Here is a 24,026-nt window from a genome sequence, read left to right on the forward strand (position 1 = left end):
GCATAATTCTTTGCCAGGACTAATCCTATATCGGCATTGTTAGTTCCTGCCATATAAATGCTGACTATAATGTTCATGATGATAACAAGAACACATCCTGGCCCTTCAGAAAACATTTTCCCATCGCTACCTTACTTTCCGTAGTCAATGCCTACAGTTCCACAACAGAATCCAGTAATAAAAGGCCCACAAGCTCTCAAGAATAATCTAGTTTAGATGGCTTGAGAATAAAGGATTTTGATTTACGTTTATACTTTCAGGTAAATAGAAGTACCTCAGATTAGCAACAGGTTGAAAGCCATTATAAACCGTAAAAGAAATACCAGTGACTTGAGTGAGTGGAATCTGACTTCCGGCTCCTCTCCCTTTGACCAGCTCAGCATCCCCTTCCTCACTTCATGCCCCATATCAATCAAGCATTCAGGCCTTGGGGCTTTTTCCTCCTTACGCCCCCTTAAAAAATCAACTCCTGCATTATACCTCATAGTACCTCTAGCCATCCAATATAAATTTGTGACAATGTTTCATGTCCTGTTGTCCTTAGTGGGCTATATTTTTTGCCATACCACTCTTGACCATCTAACAAGATAATTGACTTTAAATTTGGAAAATTTAATGATTGTTTCTCTCCCACCAATGTATATAAACTTTCTTTGAGAAGGCATTTTTACATGTTTTATTCATTGTGCTGTTTACATCTGTAAGAATTACATATTCAATACTCAATGCATATTTATTGAGCCATTGACCCAGATTTATTTTTTTTTTAGCTCACAGAGATATATTTCCTATTGCTTATTTCCCAAATTATATTTGGTTTTATAAAAATGGAGAAAGTCACATACTTCCTGCTATACTAAACTTCCAATATAACATAATTAGAGATGTTTCAGTGCCTTAAAGGAATGAGTTTAGTAGAACCCTGGCTACGAAATCTCATGAAGTAACAAAAGCTCCCAACTGATTCTATAAACAAGATATGAGTTCAAATAGCTTTAAGCCAGACCACAGAAGCACTCATTTGGAAGAGATTTGAGACCATCTTTAGTGAGTATGAGATTCTGATGTAGCGATCACTCCAATTTCTATATCATGATAACTCACTTGGAGAAACAAAATTAAACTAGTTCATAAATGAAGACCAAATATACTGGGAACTCAAAAACAAGACTTTGGGTGAATTTTGTATTCCCCTTCTTTCCCAGAGGAGAAAACTATCTCAGATAATACAAATATTGGCCCTCAGCAATATTCAGGGAGATAGATGTTCAAGCTTTCCAGGTTCATGATTGTGATTACAAAACAAAATATTTTAAAGCTACATCTGAAATTAACATATCAGTTATATCATACTAATGTGATGCAATTCTCCCAGTGAAAAAGGAACATTGTACATGATTTATATCTGAATTTAGCTCAGCATACTCTGGCTTTTATGTTTTATTTTAATATCAAAGGATAGTAAGGCCCAGACTTTGAACTAATTTCCTTCAAATATTTCTGTTTCCACTTGATGACCATTTGCGCTCAAGGACCCCTGTCCTTTTGGGATCTGGGAGAGAGTGAAACTGAAATAAACCTGAAGATCTTCAACTTCAAAAAGAGCCCAATGTTTGATTAGCACCACCCTGGGCAAAGCAATGCAAGAAACAACTCATGAAAGCATGTGAATTATTTGATATTGTAGAGCCTCTGCCTATTTCCTCCCCTCATTCTATAAAGTAATCAACAATGTACACAAAGCAGTCAAATTCAAAACAAGGTTCAATTTCAGTTCATCTCCTGGCAATTTGAATGATTTTTTATACCCAAGTTTCCTGATAATGATAGTTCATAATAATAGTGAGTTGATATTCTAGTTTTAAACTAGAAAGGCAATATAGTTAAGAAAAATAGGAACTAAACATGAAAATGAGTAATATGTCTCAGCGAATCTTTTCTGTAGAAGTTATGAATTTGTGTAGTAAGAAACTTTTTCCATCAAAGGAGTGATTAATATTTTTTCTGGTAGGTAAATAATTCTCGTTGCTATTTTCATGGTCATCAACTTCAGCATACACAGCCATAAGACAATTTTAACTTAAGGATCAGAAATAACAGAAATAAATTAGCTAGTGCTGAAAGTCTTCAAAATTGAGACCAGGAAGAGAGCAGAGCAAAGTACGTCCTCAGCAATTTATCAGAAGCCTTGTGGACGCACTCTCCTCTGACTCCAACTACACCCACAACAGGATGAAGTATGGACAAAGCACAGTGAACCACAAGCAGAAGCACTGAACATGCTGCTGGTGAGAAATAACTTTCCACAAAGGGTGAGGAGTAATTTAAGTATCTTTTTATAGCTGGTAAGCATTAAAGAATTCTCAGGAGCAGGGTATGGGGATGCATGCCTGCACTGTGGAGGCTGAAGCAGGAAGAGCAGAAGTTCAAGGCCACCCTGCTACACAAGGAGACCCAATTGTAAATTTTTTTTTAAAAAAAACTCAACAGAGTTCGGAAACGATAACGGTTAAATCAACAATTTTTAGTATACAAGATGCAAATTTCATAATCATTCATTCATGTTGAAAAGTTAAAAAAGAAAAGATCATTTTACCTAAATCGATAGGGATTTTAAATGGAGAATTATAGGAAAAGTTAAATGTTATCAACTTCATTTGCTTTCAAAGTTTAAAATATGAAGTTATTTAATGTCTTAAAATACATTTTAATGACCCAAATAAGCTATAAGCTGAAAGTTCTGATCATTATTTCATAATAAAGATTTCCTTTATAATTACTACAAAGTCAGGTTAAGTTGATAATTAGAGTCACTTCTTCATATTAGTAAATCATAGTTTAAGAAAGAACATGACTTTAAGAATTAGTATACTTAAATTTTTATAAATGTCAGCTCTATACCAGACATGTAACCTATAAACATGTAGCATATACAAAATGGGGCTGGCAACCTTACTAACCTCATATGGTTATAAAATAAACCATATATTTTAATTAATTTTAGTTATTTTGAGTACCACACTTGATTTATAGAAATCATTTGACAATGGCAGGTCTTGTCATCATTATTATTGTTCAATGATAAAGCAAACTATTCTCTGTTTCCAGAGTCTTTCAGGTTACCTGTGTATTTGGTGAGGTTGTTTCCCATTTTTAAAATGCCAACTCCTTTCCTCTTCATTAATGCAAATCCTAAACATTTCTGCCAACCTTGACATTTATAATAAATTTCTTCACTAGCTACATCCCATAGTAATGCTCCTGTTATATTGAACTCAGTCAACAATTACCTTATTTTTAGTATGAACTACAAAATGTTAATATTTTTCTCATACAGCCAGTCTTTGTATCCATACTTTCCATATAGATGCAACCAAAGGTGGATTTAAAATATTTGAAAAAATAGTGTCAGTGCTTAACACGCTCAGACTTTTCTCTTTTATCATGCCCTAAATAATACAGTATAACAGCTATTTACATTCTATTTATATTTTATTGGGCATTATAAGCAATTTAGAGATGATTTAAAGAATATGGGACTTTTCATAAGTTATATAAAAATACCAACATGTTTTATTTCTGTAGCCTTATCTTCATCTTCTGGTAATAACAGACTTAAAAGAATTCCCTGTGGGACTCCAAAGCTGTAGGACTACAGAATTTCAGTAGGTTGAATCGAAAAGTCCCACCTACTTCTAATATTGGCACTTTTGTAATTTTATTTTGTTCACGTAACAGCTACCAGGCTCTGTGCATAAAGGATCCATTCTTGAGTTCTTTGAGAATAGATGGGAAGCTGTCATGCCCTAGAGTGTGGAGCTGTCTGCTGGACTGTGAAGTCACTGTTCAAGCCCTTTCCCTCTGAGGTTGAATGAATGCTGTTTTCACAGCCACGTTCAACAGATTGCTTCAGAGCACTTAAAAGCCAGCATTTCTTTTCTCTTAATTCTATTTCTTCTTACCTAGCTTGTTCATTCTTTCTGTGGTGCTTGTAGTAAATTAAACAATTTTCACATATAAAGGAAATTTCCATTCCCCTTTTGCCCTACATGTATAGAGCAAAGTCCAAATTGATTCATCTGTAGCTTGGGGAAGAATAAAAAACATCAACCTTGTAGGATAGAAAAAATAATTAACCATTATTACTGAACATGGGCAAGGAAAGAGAAAATTTTCAAATGATTTTTCTGTATCATGAGCCTAGATCTATGGTACTTTATACTAATCCTATCTGCTATCTATGCTGTCAGTGCAAGGGGTTTTGATCGCTAATAGGGTCCTTCTTATTAAGTAATCAGGCACGTATCATATTGCAAAATCTCAAGTAGCTGTTTTTAATTCTGTAATTGGGACCAATGCTCTAACTCATATAATGTCTGGGAAAAATGTCCTTGGAGTCACACATCAGAGGATGAATATAATTATTGAATTTTCCCTCAAAAGAAGATTTTTACATATTTCAAAATAAACATGCAACATGCAAAAAAAAATACCTTGGGTTTCTTATTTTCAGGGCCTGTTGGCATTGACAATGCCCAAGGTGTAATCGGCTCCTTGGTTCTCGTTAGAGAGACAGGAAATGATGGGGCTGAAACAGGTGAGCTGTGGTTGGATATTGAGCTTTCGGACTTGCCGATTCTTGATGGAAATGTGCCACTGCCACTATTTGGATACAGGGCTGAAGGCCTAGGCTGGCGTGCCTGGGTGGGCACGTTATCAGAAGGGAGAATGGATAGCCCCAAGCTGGGAAAGGAAGCAGAGCTAGCATTGGAGACGGCCGAAGGAACCGTAGAAGGGCTCGGCCCCGGGCCTGAATGCTGCTGAGAGCAGGCTCTGTTAGATCGATCCATCAGGCTTGAGAGGGCTGGGGAAGGATGGAAACGCTTCTCCAGAGAAGGAACTGCAGTGCTCTCGCTAACAGGAGATGCAGGAGGTAATGCAGTCGCAGCTAGCGCAGAAGTGTGTGTGGACACATCCTTGGGCTTTTCTGGACCCCTGAGGGCGCCGTCCTGTCTGTCCTTGGAGGAACAAAGAGAGGAAGAGCTTGGTGTGACAGGAGGAGCATCTGCAGAACTGAGTGCGCTGCCTTGTAGCAGGGCAGTCACTGGACTCTTCAATGTTCCTGGCTCTGTCTTCTGTACATTCAAAGAAGCAAAGCTGCTCAAGGCGGGTGCTGGAGGAGAAAGGGGGTGCACCTGAGAAAGCGGGGTAGACCCAGGAAAGTGAGGCAGGCAGCGGGATTGCTGGGTCCCCGCAGAAGTCTGCGGTTCTTGCTCTGGAGACCCGAATCTCAAGGAGCAACTTGAGAGTGATTTTTTAGGTGTGGGTGGGGTTTGCTTTGCTTTCTGATCAAGTGTGAGAGTGGAAGAGGCCAGGGAGTTGAGAGTGAAGGTGGGGCAGGATGCAGGGGACAGGGGTCTTTGGTGAGAAGGGTTTGACCTGAGCATAGCAGTGAGGAGGGAAAGACGCGAGGGCACTGGCGATTTCACCCCTGACCTTGAAAGATTTCCCGTGGAGGACGTTTGGCCACAGAGCGCAGACAGGGAGCCTTGGAGAGAGGAGGTGAGTGGCTGGGGACTTGGAGACAGTGCGTGCATGACAATGCGGACTGGGATGTAGGAGGCTGGAGGAGACTTCACAGAAGCAGCAGGAGCAGGTGAAGGACTGGTTCTCGAACTTTCCCTGTGACTAAGGCTGTGCGGAGTAGCCGTCGTCTTCCCTGTTTCAGAAGCCAGGCCACGTGATGGATCAGCTGCTTTTGGACCCCGGGAACTAGGACCTGGCAGTTGAGTGGAAGGGGAAAATGGCAGTGTCGAAGCGCCCTTCCACGTAGGAGGACAATCATGAGCTGCAGTGTGGACGTACGCAGCCGTTTCTTCTACCACCGCCCCACTGACGTCCAGCCTCCCCGTGCAGAACTCCTCTAGCACAGAAACTCGGCTGAAGTTAGCTGGGCCCGGTGGCAGTTTCTGATTAGTTGTGGAAACAAAGGAGAAAGCAGGTGGTTTACAGGCAAGCTGCTCAGAGGTAGTGGGAGAAGTTAGCTGGAGGAAAGAAAAATAGATTGAAATAGTACCTGACTTCCGAAACTGACCAAACTCTTTTGGCTGTGTGCTTGTGCAAACAGTTTTTCTATTAGTTTACATGAAATGAGGCACTTTAAACCTCCATTAAAAATGGAGATTATGCATCTAATGAGACATTGCTTTGAATTTGAAATAAGACATAAACTGTCAAGTTTTGTATCTCATTTAATCCAACACAAAATTTGTTTCCCTATTTCCACTTTGAAAATAATTCGCTGACAATATTTAAAATAATTGTCCTAATTTGGAATTGTGTGATTTGAAAAGATTTAAGTCAACATCACTTTAAATTTCAATTTGGAAAAATGAAATCTATTTCTTCCATTATAAGGATATAAACCATAATGTAATGGTAATGATTAGAATCCTAAAAAATTAATATATTTCAATTCCTTAAAATTCTAACACTTGGACTGCATACTCCTACATAATGTGAACCTGAAAAAAGTGCCCAGAATTCAGCAGCAACACAGAATAATAAATTGAGAGAGTGAACAGGAACTCCAAAAGAGAGGGAATTTTAAATTATTTTCCCTAATCACCTTCCAGAATGAGCCAGTAGCAGTCACACTTAATGGACGTTTAGCCAGCGCTTTGGGTCCTGCTGGAAGCAATAGGCTTGCTCATCAAAAGAAGCCGCAGTACTTCATGATCCACTTGAAACTAGGCAACTGCCAATTCCACACCAGATTATAATTTTATATAAGCATGTGAAATAGGAGTTATACATAGTCTCACACCATTTAAAGTCATCCAGAATTTAAGACAAATTCTGAAATCATGCTAAATTTTTAAGCAGAGATTTTTAAATTATTGATTATATTCTATCAGACTAAAAATACAAATATGCATTCCTAGTGAATTTGGGAAATATCAATCAATCAAAATGGTAATTGAAGTTGAGGTATACACACACACACACAGCATTAAGCGTATAGCAGAAAAATGTATATAAACATCAATTAAATTAGCAAAATGTTGGTTTGTAGAGTAAAAAACATTTTTTAAAGTTTCGTTTAGATAATGTTGATAAGATTTATAACATCAAATGCAAAGGCATATATGCCGTGTAATTTTGAACTATAAAACCATTTAAAATTGACAAATTCAAATATATCATCCAAAACTCTTTATTCCTGATCACATATACACAAAATTGTCCTTTTATAGCTATGAAGATCAGCAAGGAACTTTTGCACATAAATAATATGTGAATATACTCACACAGTCCAAAATATCAGTCAGTGATAATTGAAAATCAAGAAGAATTCAATCAAATTGAGAAAAATTAATAATTCCCATGCAGTTTTACTTAGAGACAATACTGCTTAGCTACTGTTTATTGAGCTGATTCATACAGTTGGGGAGTATATTTAAATTAAACATCACTAACTGTGCAACATAATGTTTCTGTTACTAAAAGAGTGACATTTTGTTTAATGCTAAGGAATCTGTAGTTGAGTTGGTATTTAATGTTAAGTCATTCTCTCAGAGTTACTATACATTCAGGACCTCTGTGTTTATGTGTGTGTGTATGTATGTCTCTATGTGTGTGTCTATGTGTATGTGTCTGTGTATGTGCATATCTATGCCTATGTGTGTGTATGTGTGTATGTAGGGATTATGTGTGTGCATGTGTTTGGGTCTGTGTATGTCTCTGTGTATGTGCGTATGTGCATGTGTGTGCATGTATGACTGTACATATTTCTGTGTGTATATCCATGTGCATGTGTGTATGCATGTGCATGCATGTGTTTAGTATATGTGTGTACATGTATATGTGTGTATGCATGCTGTGTATGTGCTATATGTGTATGCATGTGTTCATTGTGTATGTGCACATTTGTGTATGTGTACATGTGTGTATATGTATATACATGTGTATAGGTGTGCATGTATATATGTATGTATATGTGTAGGTGCATGTATGCATGTGTGTATGTGTGTATATGTATATATTTGTCTGTTGTGCATGTTCCTGTTGTATATGTTGGGTATGTATATGTTGTGTGTGCTTTGTATGTATGTGTGTGTGTACACATATGTGTGCCTTTGTGTACATTTGTACATAATATTATGTATGTGTCTATGTGTTTTTGTGTGTCTGTGCATATGTGTATTTGTGTGTATGTGTGTTATCTATGTGCATGTGTGTCTGTGCATGTGTGTATTTGTACATATGTGTACATGTGTATTATCTATGTGCATGTGTGCCTATATGTGTATGTGAGTGTGTTAACCATGAAACGTCCTCCCTAGTTGTTTCCATGACCAGTCTCTTTTCACAAGAACAATGGGGCCATTTCAAGGCTGCACTCCATGTCTTTGCACATATCTAGAAAACCTGCTTGGTAGAGATGTTTGTAAGTTACCAACTGCCACAAGAATCCCACTATATTTCAGTCATGCTGTTTCCTAATAGCTTGAATATATGCAAAAAAATGTTAATTTATCTTGATTATTTACCAAATTACCATGTGTTCCTAGTTTCTAGGTGTCATTCAGAGAAAAAGGCCTCCCTACAACTTCCTTAATATGATGACTTTTTAAAAAAAATAATGAATAAAATATATTTTAAAGCTACGGTTGGAACACACAACAGTTTATCCAATAAGCACTTACATCCTTCTTTCAAATCTGCTTTTATTAAATTTCATTGTATTTCATACAGAATATCTCGACTTTTAATTCCCAAACATTTTACTATATTAAATGATATTTTTCTAATAATTACTCAGAATTTTATCATGTATTTTAAGAGCTGATTATTGATATTGAGGAAACTGAGAAGTCTAAGAATATTTATTAGCTTATTTTGATCTGTGTACAATTTTATTTATATTTTCTGGTTGGTATATTTATAAGTATCTGCAGTATATTCACTGACAATTTGGAAATGCACCATAGTGTTATTCCTACACTAACATAGAAGAGAGGCACCATAATTTTATATAATTTCTAGAGAGAAGGGGCTTGTTTTTAATAAAAAATATTCACTTTTGAAGGCTGGAGAGATGGCTCAGTGGTTAAGAGCACTAGCTGTTCTTGCAGAAAACCGTAGGTAAGTGTACCCGTGTCATGCAATGCCCACGAAGGACAGAAGAGGCTGCTGGATCCTCTGGGACTGGAGTTACAGACAGTTGTTAGTTGTCATGTGGGTGCAATTTGAATCCCAGCACCCACACAGCAACTAACAACAAGTCCATAACTCCAGTTCCAGGGGATTCAACACTCCTGTATTCCATGGGCACTACACAACATGGGTGCATTTACACACATGCAGGCATAACACTCATATCCCTAAAATAAACATAAATAAATAAGTTTTTAAAATATTTTATTATTTTATATTTTTTTATATGTATATTGCATGTAAATGCACCTGTGTGCACACAATGCCCACAGAGATCAGAAAAGGGTGCTAGATCCCCTGGAACTAGAGTTACAGATGGTTGTTAGCTGCCATGTGGATGCTGGGCACCAAACCTGGGTCCTCTATAAGAGCAACCAGTGCTCTTAACTGCTGAGCAGTTGTTAGTTGTCATGTGGGTGCTGGGATTTGAACCCAGGTTTTCTGCAAGAACAACCAGTGTTCTTAATCACTTAGCCATCTCTCCAGCCCATAAATAAGTTTTTTAAATTCACTTTCTTGAGTCCATATTATTTTTAAATTTTTTTCTTAAAAAATAGAAGCAAAGACACAAATGAAAAATTTCAGAGAGAACAAAGGGAACGACGTTGTGGAGTTCTGTTGGTGACTCAGAATCAGCCTTTTGTTTTACCTCTCCCTGTAAACCCCTTGCCAGCACCAGGGATACTAAGCCTCTTTACTGAAGTGTACTAATCCTTTCCCTCTCCCCGGCAGTAATCACTTGTGCTCTCTCGAGGCTCACTATCAATGTCTCGTTGCTTCATCCTCAAGTTTTTGTGTCTCCACCTTTTATTACTTTCTTCTATGCTGTTTGGCCTTCTCTCTAGCACTGGCTGGAATTATCCCCAGCACTCTCTTGCTTCCTTGAGCTCCCTGAACATATGCTTACTCCACAGTCATTCTCAAAACTCTACTCTCCAAATAGTATCCTGAACTCTAGCATGCAGCTGCAGAAGCCTTAGTAGGAGATATCTGCAGTGTGCTGTTCTCATGAGGTGGATGAATTATTCCTGACATCCTGTGTCATCGAGGCCATAAGTTGTTTAACCAATCAATTATAGAGCCGCCTTGTAATTTAGTTTAGTAAATCTAAAATTGATTGTTCCTATGGACAGTTTTTTAAAATGTATCAAAGAGATTCCACAGTATCTAAATAAAAGTCCAAGTGACTGATCTGCTGTCTGAGGTAAGGACAGTCTCCTGCATTTGTGCTCCTCCCTCCTAATCAATATAGATAGTCCTTGGAGAAAACTCCCTATTGACCTAACACACCAATCATCATTGCACTCTGGTAGGTTGGCCTCTTACCTACTGATTGGTCATTGTGCTGGTTAGTTTTTGTCTGCTTTACAAAAACTAAAGTCACTTGGAAAGAGGGAACCTCTGTTGAGAAACTTTCTCCTTCATATTGACCTGTGGCCATGACTATGAGGAATTTTTTAATTTGCTAACGGATGTAAGAGAGCCCAGCCCACTGTGTACAGTGCCATCCCTGAGCAGGTGGGCTTGGGCTGAATAAGAAAGCTAGGTAAGCAAGCCGGTAAGCAGCACTCCATGGTCTGTGCTTCAGTCCCCACCTCCAGGGTCCTGCCTTGAGTTTCCACCCTGGCTTCCCTCTATGATGGATTGCAACTTGTAAGCTAAAATATGACCTTTCCTCCCTGGAGTTGCCCTTGGCCATGATGTCGATCGCAACAACAGAGAACTCAAACTAGGCTAGACCTCTTCTCCCCAGGAAGGCACGTAATGCAGCATGGCAGATCTCAGCTGTTCTTACTTGAACAAATCAAAGAGTACGCTCAGGTATTCCTGCCTCTAATTCTATTCCATGTAACTCAGCACAAGATTGAACTTTCAAAATCTAGTTAATGAACACTGATGCCCAACACTCATCAATACAATTGTGTCAAGAGCCACTCCCTCACAGCAGAGTCCTTCTCCTACTCAGTGGGAGCCCCTAACTTCTTGCTATTTTTCTCTTCAGGTTGGAGCAGTGTTTTGCTTAGCATTTTTGTATTGCCAACATTCTAGTCATCTTGTTCTCTTGCCAATCTTCCAGGAAATCTTCATTCTTAATCCCACAAACGGCCATTACATTCCTGGACATAATCTGCCCAAAACTGTTTTAAGAAGGAAATTGGCACCATGCTGCTAAACAATAGGATCATTACGTTTGATTTACACTCCATGCTGGGTGAGATGTCTGATGTCTGATTTAGTTCTTGCCTCCTAAACATAGGAAAAAATCATGTTCTGACATCAGCAAGTAGGAGACCATCCTCTGTAAAGCCTACATTACCTTTCTGCTGGAATTTCCAAGCAGCAAGATTTTTCTTATAAATTCCTGCTTTGTACTTGGCTAGTGGTACAAAATGGGCCACATTTAGGAAATAACCATTATTCATGAGTCACAGGGATTCTGTCAGCATTAGGTAGAGCCTGGGATCTCCCACTGCATCAGAAAAAAAAAAAAAAAAAAAAAAAAAAAAAAAAAAAAAAAAAAAAAAGCTTTTCTTACTTGGTGTGGAAGCAGGCAGAGAACACTAAAAGAGTAAACACTCACCAGAAGCAGGGAGGGCAATGGAGAGAAGCCACTAGAATGAATAAAGTGACTTGGTCATAGATTTTTCTACCAACTAAAATAATGGGCACCTCTAAGTTTTTATGCCCTATGACTGTTCATGGCAATTATATGACCACGGGAGCCCAGCTGGATTCAGTTATGCTTGAATCACCTGTCGTTTACTTGCGTGACGTCAGGATCCCTTTGTGTTTTCAGTGCGCCACACGCAGTGAGTCTTCCAGCTATGGTTATGTGCATGGTACTTCCAAGCCTTTTGATATAGATGGCCGTATTTCAGGAAGTACTTGTTGGACTCCAAGCCAGTCCTTCCAGCAGTTAGCAGAATCCAACACGAACTTTAATACCCCAACTCCTTTCAAGATCTTCAACATGGAAATTCCTGAGGCTAAAAGCTAAGGATGATTTGTAAAAGGAAGCAAAATACCAGCAGCATCACTATGAGACAGAGGTTGTAGGCTATGCCCCGTATCCTATTACACCTCTCACTCGGCTGTGAATACTCATTAAGGGACTTCATAGGAGAATGTCTCTGCCTGTTTGTATCCCAGGATCATTTGAAAAGGAGGAGCATTTGTGTGATCATTCATGAGACATTTTCTAAGCACTCACAGTACTTCAAGCATTATACTGTGTGACAAGGACCAAAGTGAGAAAAGGATTCTTTGTCAAGAAAGTGTTCAAAGATCTAGTTGAGTGAGAGGCAGAAAAGCTACTGTAATACAATGTGCCATTATGAATAAGGTATTTCTTTACAAAATTGAAAGCTGGGAATATTAAGCAGTTTCTATGTCTAATGTTTTATATAAACGCTTTGTCACATAATTGTTAATAATACAATCTATGCCTTTTCCATAGATTTATTGAAGTACTTAGTGATAATTAGTGACAGGAAAACCAGAGTATGTTCTCAGAAATGCACCACTGCATGATTTTGTCATTGCGCAAAACATTAGAGAGGGCATGCACATGAATCAAGACTGCCGCAACATCTCTATGCCCTACAATTGTGGTTAGATGCAGTCTATCATGGACTAAAATATTGTTATTTTGCATAATGTTGGATCTAAAACACATATATGTGATAATGTCCAAATTATCTAGAATTTTCCATAATTCTACAGTCCAGCTAGTATTTGACTATAGCTCGTTCTTAGATCCGTGTCCTTTTTCCAGTTCTCACATCCAAGCTGTGCCCGAACCTCTTGGTCTCCCTTATTCTGTTTCCCAAGATACACTGCCATCTCAGTCTTCTTAAACCACACCAAGTCATGGTTGGGATTCTGCCACACTCCGGGCTGGTTCTAAGAAATTTACATATATCAGCTCGTTTAATCTTCTCAAGGAAAATTGATACCCTTTCTTCATTTTACAAATGAAGAAAGGAAGGTCATGATTTCAAGCGGCTTGCTCAGAGGAGCAGGGTAAAGGGCAGGTAAGGTTCCTGTCTCACATCTCTCCCCACACCAGTGCTTTCTATACCTGGCCTCATCTTCCATCCATTTTTCAGCTATATTTCTGACCCTATCACCTGACTCACAGTCTTCCCACTAAGCTCACCAAATGATCTCTTAACGTTCATATTTAACGGGCTTGAAGTAGCCTGCTTTCTTCACCTTATTTCATATTTCTACTTTATCTTTATTTGGAGGTCCCTTTAATTCAGTTTATATTATAATCATCTTCATCATCATCGTCATGATTTGAATGAGGTCTCCCTATGTTGCCTAAACCTGCCTTGAACTTTGAGGCTCAAGAGATCTTCCTGCTCTACTCTCTCTGGTGGCTAAGACTAATTTGCATTGCATGAAGTTCCTGTCTCCATCTTCTTTGGTGTCCTCTCTGTCTTTTTCTCTTTTACAGATTCTTCAACCCTGCTTTTTCTTGGCTTGAATCCTACGTCTTATTTTTCTGCCTTCTTCCCCCAGGAGCCATCTCCACTTTCATTTTCCAACTTCTACAGCAGCAGCTCCGGTTCTCTCTTTGCGCTCTGTCTTCACGCATCAGCTGCTTTCTACACTTCATGATGCAGTGCCCTCTTGGAATCTCAGACGTGGTATCAGATACCAGAGCTTCTCCCAGCCCCTCTCAAACCCTTCTTTTATAAATGATAACCCACATCATTTAATTTCCTTGATTTTATACTTAATTCATCATTATTTTTCCCACTTCCTGTCAGTGAAGAAACCCAGGTAATTCTACTCCCACAAGGCTAAGATTTTGTATTCTCACTCTCACTGTTGCCACGCATAATCACAATTTTTTCTGAAAAATCACCATTTGCTGTGTGTATTCACCTGTATTTTAGCTATAATACTATCCGTAGGCAAGCTACTCCTTAAACTTTTACAAGAACATCTATGTCTCTTTGTTCTAAATTTTGTTTAAGAAGACTCCAATTCAGTTACTTGTCTTCAATAGCATCTTTACTTCTTATAATACTTGTAAAGTATTACATTTAGAATTTTAAATATTTATTGGGATTAGGGCAATGGCTCAGTGGTTAAGAGCATTAGCTGCTCTTGCAGAGGGCCCAGGTTCAGTTCTCAGCATCCACATGGTGGCTATCAGCCATTTATAACTCCAGTTCTAGGGGATTCAACACCCTCTTCCAGTCTCTATGGGCATGACAGGGATGCACTTACATGCAGGCAGAATACTCATACAGATAAAATAAAAATAAATAAAAATATTTTTTGACTTTCTAATATTTTATTTATTATCTATTTTATTTTATGTTTATGAGTATATTGCCTGCATGTATATAAGTACACCTGTGTCAGGCAATGCCCACAGAGATCAGAAGAGGGTGTCAGATTCCCTTAGAACTGGAGTTACAGAAGGTTGTTAGCCACCATGTAGGTGCTGGGAATTAAACCCAGGTCTTCTGCAAGAGCAGTCAATGATCCTAACTGCTGAGCCATCTCTACAGCCCTGTGTTCACTTTTTAAAGCATAAAGCACTTTCAGTTAAACATACACTTCAAAGAATGCATTTGGGGTATATTAAACCACAAAATTCATATTACTGTATTTCACACATTCTAAGCACAATAGAAATCAAAACCTTTAATAAAAATGAAATTTACACCAACTCTTTTTTTAATATTTTATTTATTATTTTTATTTTTAATGTATATGAGTGTATTGTCTGCACGTGAGTGCACCCGTGTCGTGCAATGCCATGGATGTCAGAAGAGGGCTTCAGATTCCCCTGGAACCGGAGCTAAGGACTCCAGTTAAGGTTCATAGCTGCCATGTGGGTTAGGGAATTGAACCCAGGTCCTCTGTAAGAGCAATCAGTGCTCTCAACCACTGAGCCGTCTCCCCAGCCCCATGAACTCTATCTTTAAGAATTTTAAAAACTGTTAAGGGAAATGAGGCATGTATCTAAACAGCAATGATATGTTTTGAAATATGATCATTACAAATTGTATGTTAAAAAGCTCCCTCAGAATTATACTGAGGGAGGATTTACTCTCACTGAGTGAACTCTAACAGACTCTGTGGAGTTAGTGTCTGACAAGGACTTCAGAGACGAACAGAAAGTGAACTTATTTGTTCTTTTCTTTATACCTTGTTGAAGCCCACTTATACACTAAGCTCTGTACCAAAGAGACAAGGCTTTATTTCAAGTTGTTTTCAGCCTAATGAAAAACAAAAGGCCACAGTGACAGAGGAGAAGCTCATCTCTATAAAGTGGCCCTGCTAGAGGTGAGAATCAAGCTACAGGGATTGAGTTCAGGCAGCAATCCGGTGATCAACAGTGGACAGATGGGCTGGTCGTGTGGCAGTGATAGCTCAGAACAGCTGACAAAGGTGCCAGGTGTGGTGCCTAGGTTATAGGACGCAGAAGGCCTTCTTAGGGACAGCTTTTCTGACGAGCCAATAATGCTAATTCACAGACCATTCTACACATGGATTCATTGTTTATCAGGAAGTCCAAAACTCCACTGGACTGTATTTCTGATTGGAAAATTAACCTTTATTAGTACCCAGCAGCCCAGCCACAGGACTTGTAGAGTGTTGATAAACTCCCACTATTGCCTGTTTTAGTTTCCCAGACAAGCATCACTGCTGTGCTGGTCATTTCTCTTTAGTTCTCACTTGCAGGTAGCTGCTATCTTACTTTATTTCACCATGACCCGTATCATCCACAGGAAATGAAGCAAAAATAATGGCAGTTTCCTGATGCTTCAGGATCCTGCACTTCTCTATTGCTGATGATCATAATCATCAACCACTACCAATGAGTTAGGTTGATCTTTGCCTTTCTGTTAGAGTTTAACATAATCTATAGCCTTCCACTTAAGTACATATTTAGAAAAAAATCCAAAGTATGACTTCAGCCTCTATTTTGACCAGTTATATTTGACCATACAAAAGTAAAATAGTCAATTCAAAGAAATAAATCTATTAGCAGAAAAAGAGTTTAAAATTCCCAGTTTTCTTCATAAGAATATTTTCTTTTACATTTATTATCATAGCACATGTTCTTATACAAGTAACTACATAAAACTATTTCTGACAGTAGAAATCTCTGTATTTTGCTATTCTATCATCTTTCTTGAGGCAAGAAAAAATGCTTGAGCCTACAACTGCATTTGACAGTATCCATAGCTACATTATTACAGTGTTCAGTCACTGAGAATAAATTTCAAGAAATAAATATTTCAAAGCAATAGACCTAATCTAGGTACCACAGGGAGCATCTTCTAGTACTAAGGGGCAACATGGGGTACTGGGCACTTAAAGATGATAGAAAATACAGTATCACAAATCAGTGAGGGCTATAGGACTAGACAGGGAGTGACATCCACCATCCTGCTAGGTCCTAGTATCACAAAAGACCAATTCGTCAATAAAAAAATGTCCTGCAAGTTACTTTAGGATGGTTTCTAGGGCTTAGCCTAGTGGAAACTAAACTAGGTGTCTCAGTACCAGCTCCCTCTCAACTGGCAAGTCAGAGCTCTGCACACACCACCTTCAAAGTCAACCTCTGCATCCATGACCTAACTCCACCGTGTCAGAGCCGCTTATATTTCACTTACACTAGACAGCCTGTCAACGGGAAAATCTTGCTGTTTTCCTTCAAAATCCCTCCCCCATTTTTGCCATAACAGGTTTGGGTCTTCTCTCGCTGAGCTACAGGCTCAGCTTAGAGGAAGTTTTCCACCTGATTGCTAAATTTTGGAGCGGGCTATTCTTCCCTGCTTCATTCAAGTCAGTTCCAGGACCACAGCAGATATCTTTTCTTAAGACACACATGGGGGAAGTTATAATTAAATAAACTTATTTCCCGGCTCATCTTCTCTTTTACTCGTTTAAAAGTAGTGCGTTTACCTCAATGCTTACTGCTTGGATTTTTCATCTCTGAAATGTGCTTCTTGATGCCCTCCGCCCTCCAAGCACTCTCTCTGTCAACCCTCAATAATTACTCAAAAGGAAAGAATAATAGTCTCCAGAATCTACTCCAGCTAAATGATGCATTTCCTGTTCAGTCAGTTCACAGTATCATTTTCTGTCTCATCGACTTATCAGCATTGATTTATGCTGAGATGATTTAGGAGCTTGAGATGTGGAGGATTTGATGTATTTTTAAAAGTTTTATGTGCCTTGAACAGGAAGATATTTGCAGACACCCACAACCACAAAAAAATAAGGTAGACAGTATTATTCCTTAAGGCAATACAATGAAACCTACCTGTCCACGCTTTTGCTGGGGGGCCATCCCGTGAGAAGCTTCAGGATATGATGAGGACTTGAGCACAACCCCTCGTACTTTGGGACGCACCACGTCAGAGGTCAGACTTGAGGAAATAGCCAAAGATTTGGGTCGATCCGCTATGGCCCCTGTTCCCCCTGGAGGACTTTGTTCACCTTTTTTATCTGTAGCTTCTTCTTCCCCTTCAGAATCCACAATAAAAACATATTCAGCTTTGAAGAGGTCACTTTGCTGCATTCCTTGAGGCTCCTGTGTCTCAAATCCCTTTCCTTGTGAATTCCTTCCAGTGAGCTCTGAGGGATAAGCCAGTGTCCCTTGGCCTCTCTCCTGTTGGCTCCCACAGCTGAAGGTCATGTGGTCACTGGAATCAAACTGCATCAGACACAGAGAGATGAAAAAGCTGACGTGACATGATAAACGCATTGTTAATATATACTAAAAAGTTTAACCTGCTTATTGAATCGTTTATAAAACATCAAAATATCAGGTCTACCTAAGAGAAATAGATTGCAGTGAATAATTACTTTTATTAGCTTACCTATTTGTCCTGGCCCAAGCCCATAAGATTTAGAGTTGAGACCCAATGTCTAGAAGCAAATATACTTCTCCCTGGCAAGTCATTAGGAATGGACAAAGGGAACGAGGGACAGGGAGACACATGGAGAGAAAAAGAGGTGTCTGTAAAGACATTGACGAAACAAATGTGATGTTATTGGTAAAGGTTAGTTAATTGTCACACAACCAGAGAGAGAAAACCCCATTAAAAATACCAAAATGCTAAAATCCTATAAAGCTTGAAACATCAGAAAGGAAAAGTAGCATTGACATAAATTGCATAAAATACACCAGTAGAAACTAACAATCTAAGCTAATTGGCAGGAGCTTATGAATAGGACACTAAAAGACAAAGATACAGGGCTAGAGAGATAAATCGCTGTGCAAGCATGAGGACCTGAGTTCAGATCCCTCACACATACATATGTACACACACATGTAAATTTTAAAAAAAAATTTAAAAACAGAAAGAGGAGGTAGCCAAAACATCAAGTTCAAGGTCAAGGTCAAGGTTCAATGGGAGACTATCAAAAAAAATTATGATGGAGAAGCAAGATGGTAGATGCCACTGCCTTTCAGTTCCTATAGCCGTTTCTGATTCCTGTTGCTGTATTCTTTTTTACTTCATGGGCTCAGTACCCCCACATTTCCACTCAGTACTGGAGGATGTTCACTGTAGTACCTCCCACTGTGAACCCAGACTAGATCTACTTGTCTAAAATATTTATTTCTTGATGCTTATTCTCAGATAGGTAAATACTGCAATAATGTAACTAAAGGTATTCTCCAAATGGGCATGTGCACCCGACACACATGCATATACATGATCCCTACACACAAAGACACAGACACATTTAGTACAAAGCATTTTTGAAGAACATTATTTCGTTTTGCTTTGGGAATTTTCCCTTTTTTTCCATGCATTTTTTCCATGAATACTCTGAATATTTACAAGACCAGAATTACTATGACTTCATCAAGCTATGAAATTTCTTCTTCTAAAATAACATCCATGAACAGCTTATGGCTAAAAGACTCAGTGTCAATTTCCTTGCTCTACTAACTAGTCTGTAATCATTCTGGGGTGAGTTTGTTTTTGTTTTTGTTTGTTTTATTTTTTGGCAGCTTTATATAAGACTCTATCAGTTCAAAAGAAAGAGTTAAGTCACTAAATACTAAATTTTGTGTGTGCTAATGCATGTATATGTTGCGTATGTAAAGACAGAAGAGGTAATTTATATTCCCAACCCACACTGCTTGGCTGTTCCTGATGATGAAGCCGTTTAGGTAAATTCTGCCTGGCTAAGATTTCTGTCTCTCTATTCCTTTCTTCTGATGTATCTTATTCCACGGAACTTAATAACTACCTCAGATTTCATTATCCTTGTTTACTCTCTTTGTCTTCATTGCCTTCCCAATAACTAATAAGTTCTGTGAGTCGTTGTTATTCATTTGGAATATATGTTCCATGGAGAGTTATGAAATGCATAAATGAATGAGGAGTTACCTCTTCTAATATCAAACTATTTAAAAACTAGGAAGAAAAATCTTAATCTTCTAGATATGTATTCACCAATCAGTACATGACTATTATTATCCAGGAAGCTTTGGGGGTCTGAAACCAAGACTGGGTCATATAGTCACAGTTTGACCCTGTGAGCAGGGCATAATAGCCAAGTATCCTATGAATATATTGTGTGAAGTCAAATACTGTTAAGGAGAAATTTCCCAGAAATGCCTTAGATAGTATTTAAGATTTCCCTGAAATGGTTTGACTCCATTAGTCTTTGGAATAAGACAGCAGCTCTAAAAACTTCAGGGTCACAAATATATGCGACTTTTTAGATAAGAATTTAAGGTAAATTTTTTTAACTTATCCCCTTCCACTTAACTCAAGAATAAGAGCGCACAATGTTTCCCTGTCTCATTTTATTTACTACAATAAATGAAGCAATACTAAAATACATCTTAAAGAGATGAATTTTGCTCCAAAGTTAGTTATTATAAGAAAAATGATTGTCAATTTTTAAGTTTTGATAAATATTTTTCATTATTTATTACTGCATATGAACTGTGCAAAATAACATGGCATGACATTTTCATATGTGCATATTATGTGTCTGAACATATTCATCCTTCAAGTGCCATTTCTTATTCTCCTCCCTGGCCCCTTTCTTCCCTTAGTACCCCTAATTTTCTCCTTTGATTTTCCCTTCATCTTCACAAGGCTTTTTGTTCACTTCTTGTCCAGTATTGACCACTTTGGATAGGTGTGATCTGGGTGTGAATGCAATTCTACAATAAAGGTAACATTCCCATTGAATTATGTAATCACCATAATTGTATTTTTGTCAAAGGGATATCCTAGCATATTTCTGTGCTAGATATTAGATTGTCTTTACTTTCCCTGGTCCTTTTTCTATATAATATTTTTTTTCTTTGTAGTACCTTAAAATACATTTGAATAGTTTTAGGAGTGTGGATAAGGTTTCCCATCAAACATACAAATCTAAAAAAAGAATTAGCATCAAAATATAGCACACCAATATTCCCATAGCCATTGCAACATTATATATTATTTATCATCACATATTAAATAATAACAACCAGCCATTTTATCTTTTCTTTCAAGGTGAACTTAAGCCTTTAGAGCTTATTATTGTCTTCAAATTTGTCTGTGGGAAGTTTTCAGGATACAAAACCCATCCTATTAGTAGTAGACAATAAAACAGCAATCCAGAAGAATTAAGAATAAGCAAATGCATTTTGAGAACCTGCTATCATTTAGGCTGAATTTGCATGCATTTGTGTAGATACAGCAATGAGGAGCCATAAACACCAGTAGCATCATCCTAAGCTAGTGTTCCACCCTGAGCACACCTCAGTCCTCATTACACTTTTTGTCTTTTTGAGGCAGGGTCTCCCTGTAGCCCCAGCTGGCCTGGAACTCACTATGTAGACCAGGCTGGCCTTGAACTCACAGAGATTCACCTTCCTCAGCCTCCCAAGTGCTGGGATTAAAGGCGTGCGCCACCATGCCCAGCATGATCACATTTTTAATCATTCTTGGATTTCACAATAATTTCACTTTAAACAGAGGAAATATACACTGATACAAATCTCCAAGTCATTATGGGTAAATTTAAGATAGTCATTCAAAATTATGAAGAATAAGAATATTCCTACCCTATTTACAGCTTCTGGACTCTTATCACCTGGTTCCTCAGGGATTTTAACAAGGAATTTAGAAGTGTCAGCCAACTGAATGTGGGTTGGTAGTCTTCTGACAGCGGGGACAAATGTGAAGAGCAGAGGCTTGGCTTCAGAATCTCCAGGAGAGACCTAGGAGATATGTAATAAATTACACTTCACCCTGGTCATAAGTTTGTCTCGCCTTTATTCTTAATAGTCCACATTTATTTTGTATGGATAAACTGCCTGCTGTCCTATAATCCTCTGTATTGCTGTCTACAAAACCATATAAAAATACTTATGGTGCATGAGACCCTCATTTGAAACTCCAGTGTTGGGAAGCAATGGGTACAGAAGGACTTGCCATGAGGGGCAACACAAACCATCAGACTGGAAAGCTGCTCAGTGGAAGCCCCCTGTATCCCTACTGCAGGCAGAGCGCACAGCCCAACAAAGCATCTGGTCTGCTTCAAATATGACTTCTATCCATTTAACCCTAGGGTAATAGGCTCAGATTATTGACTTACGATGAACAAATATGCAAGAAAATTACAGCATGTGTTGTTTTGAAGTATGCCCACATGGATTTAGACTTGAAGTACGTCCATCAGAATACCAACACCTGCTCTAAAGTCTAACCCTTCTTGTTCATTTACACTTAACTGAAGAAATTTTATTATGTATTTTATATGTGGCTCTTGGGAGGAGGGTATCATGGTGAAAAGGAAAGAGTCAGTAGGCAACTCACAAGTAAAATGGGTGTTCGCACAACACTAAAGGAGCCTCCAGTCCCACGCATCCTCCCCTCCTACGTCTCTGCCCTCAGCCAGACTCTTTGGTCCTGCTGCAATTCTTCTACTACAGATAGCACCACCTTATGTGTTCAACAAGGTCTTACTAAAATGCCTCATAAATTCCAGAGGCTGGCAATGTAACAATGAACACAAATCCCTACTCTCATGAATTTCCTATTTCAGTGGAGGGAGGCAAGCAGTGACAAAAAAGTATGCAAAATATATAGTATTTCCCTAAGTGCTATTATGACTTCCCATCAGGATTTGCAACAGCCCATACACAAAAATTATGGGTAGAACTTAGGCTCACAGTGACAATGGTAGGAGTGATAAATTCTAGAGATGGTTTCAGGAAAATTTACAACTGCATGTAGAAGATGAGACACAGGCAAGAATTAGGATAAGCATAAAACTTTTAACTGAAGAATTGTAAGAAATGAGAGTCCATTCATGAAATGAAGAACCCAATCTTTTGAAGCGGTTTGAGGACAAAACTCAAAGCCAGAGGGGCGGGAGAGGGGTTTCAGTGCTTGAGTGCACACTGTTCTTTCAGAGGACCACACTTTGGTTCCCAGCTCCCATGTCAGGCAGCTCACAGGGGATCCAATGCTCTGTTCCAGACTCCAAGGCACCTGCACTCATACATGTACAGATCACACACAGATGCAGGCATATACACATAATTAAAAGATACTTTTTAAATTATTTTTATGTGTATGCATGTATTGCCTGCATGTAAGTAAGTGCACCCATGTCATACAGTGCCCACAGAGGACAGAACAGACTGTCAGATCCCCTGGAGCTGGAATTACAGACAGTTGTTAGCTGCCATGTGGGTGCTGGGATTCGAACCCGGGTCTTCTGCAAGAACAATGTTCTTAACCACTGAGCCATCTCTCCAGCCCCAATAGAGTATCTTTTTTAAGTTCAAAGCCATAGGCAGTGGCTCATACTTGGGGGCTAGGAAGGGTGATCACAAGGTTAAAGCCAGGCTGAGCTGTATGTATGACAACAATTTGTCTCAAGAAAATCAAGAAATAGAACCAAGGACCAAACAAAGGAATGGTGGGAGAAAGGATCAATTTTGATGAAGCCAATATATATCCAGTGGAAATATGACTTGTACAGCAAAGGAAAACTTCTATGGAGATAAACTGTCGGGGCTGTTAGCTATATAGATGGTATTGGATCTAGATGACCTCACAAAGTAAACAAACACAAAAAATCAGTTCAAGACTGAGCCGCATAGACTAAAGTCACTTTCTACTGCACTACAGAAGAACTAGGAAGAATAATGCAGGGACTTGGAGGGTGTCGTTGCTCCCCATGAGAAAGAGTCCTGCCCATAATCAAAAGGATAGGTATGCTTTATACACAGCCCAGTCCGAATATAAATCCATGAATTTGTACTGAAGTAATTTGCTTGGCTATTTAAGGAATCCTAAAGGAATATTGGATTGCTGATCACAGGAACAGGAAGACCAGCAGAATAGATATTTGGAGGTAGTTTGAGTACAAGGGCGTTGTGTATGTGAAGAAATTAAGGACACCTGTAAAAGCCAAGCAAATGGTCAAGTATAGATAACCACAGGGTTTAGGGAAGAAGGGCCATCATGTTCAAGGCACTGGATGTATCAGGCTGAGAAGACAAACCTGATGCGATGATGACTGTCTTAGGGAACACCTTAGGGTTATAATGCAGTATGAGCATTTAGTTAGAAGTAGGGGGATTCTGACTGACTATGGACTCTGTTCTTTGACTTTGAGAGGCCTATAGGAAAGGAAGGGCACTGAGCTTGTAAAGGTCAAGGAACTATGAGCAAAATGGTAGACAGGGGCATCTGAAAGCCATGTGGTGAGGGGTGATAGCAAGCCCAGGCTGGAGCAAGAGGCAGCACGGTGGCACAAACTTGAACAAAGGTGAAAGGGGAGTGAGAGGAGCC

General features: G+C 38.8%; 1 protein-coding gene across 20 annotated transcripts in view; it reads right to left on the minus strand.

Moving 5' to 3' along the window:
* Mlip (muscular LMNA interacting protein) overlaps window positions 1-24,026 on the minus strand; it is a 304,318-nt gene that overhangs the window by 155,675 nt on the left and 124,617 nt on the right. For 12 of the 20 annotated variants that reach the window (XM_008836436.1, XM_029565153.1, XM_008836515.1 and 9 more), the window contains exons 2-4: window positions 21,284-21,439; window positions 17,522-17,914; window positions 4,494-6,044 (exon numbers count right to left, since the gene is read on the minus strand). In XM_008836436.1, coding sequence (XP_008834658.1) covers window positions 4,494-6,044; window positions 17,522-17,914; window positions 21,284-21,439 — 2,100 coding nt within the window. The remainder of the gene's footprint in view (window positions 1-4,493; window positions 6,045-17,521; window positions 17,915-21,283; window positions 21,440-24,026) is intronic. The other 8 variants (XM_029565164.1, XM_029565162.1, XM_029565160.1 and 5 more) reach the window with 2 other exon arrangements.

Source organism: Nannospalax galili, unplaced genomic scaffold, assembly GCF_000622305.1.
Source record: "Nannospalax galili isolate Female #2095 unplaced genomic scaffold, S.galili_v1.0 scaffold930, whole genome shotgun sequence".
NCBI lineage: Eukaryota > Metazoa > Chordata > Mammalia > Rodentia > Spalacidae > Nannospalax > Nannospalax galili.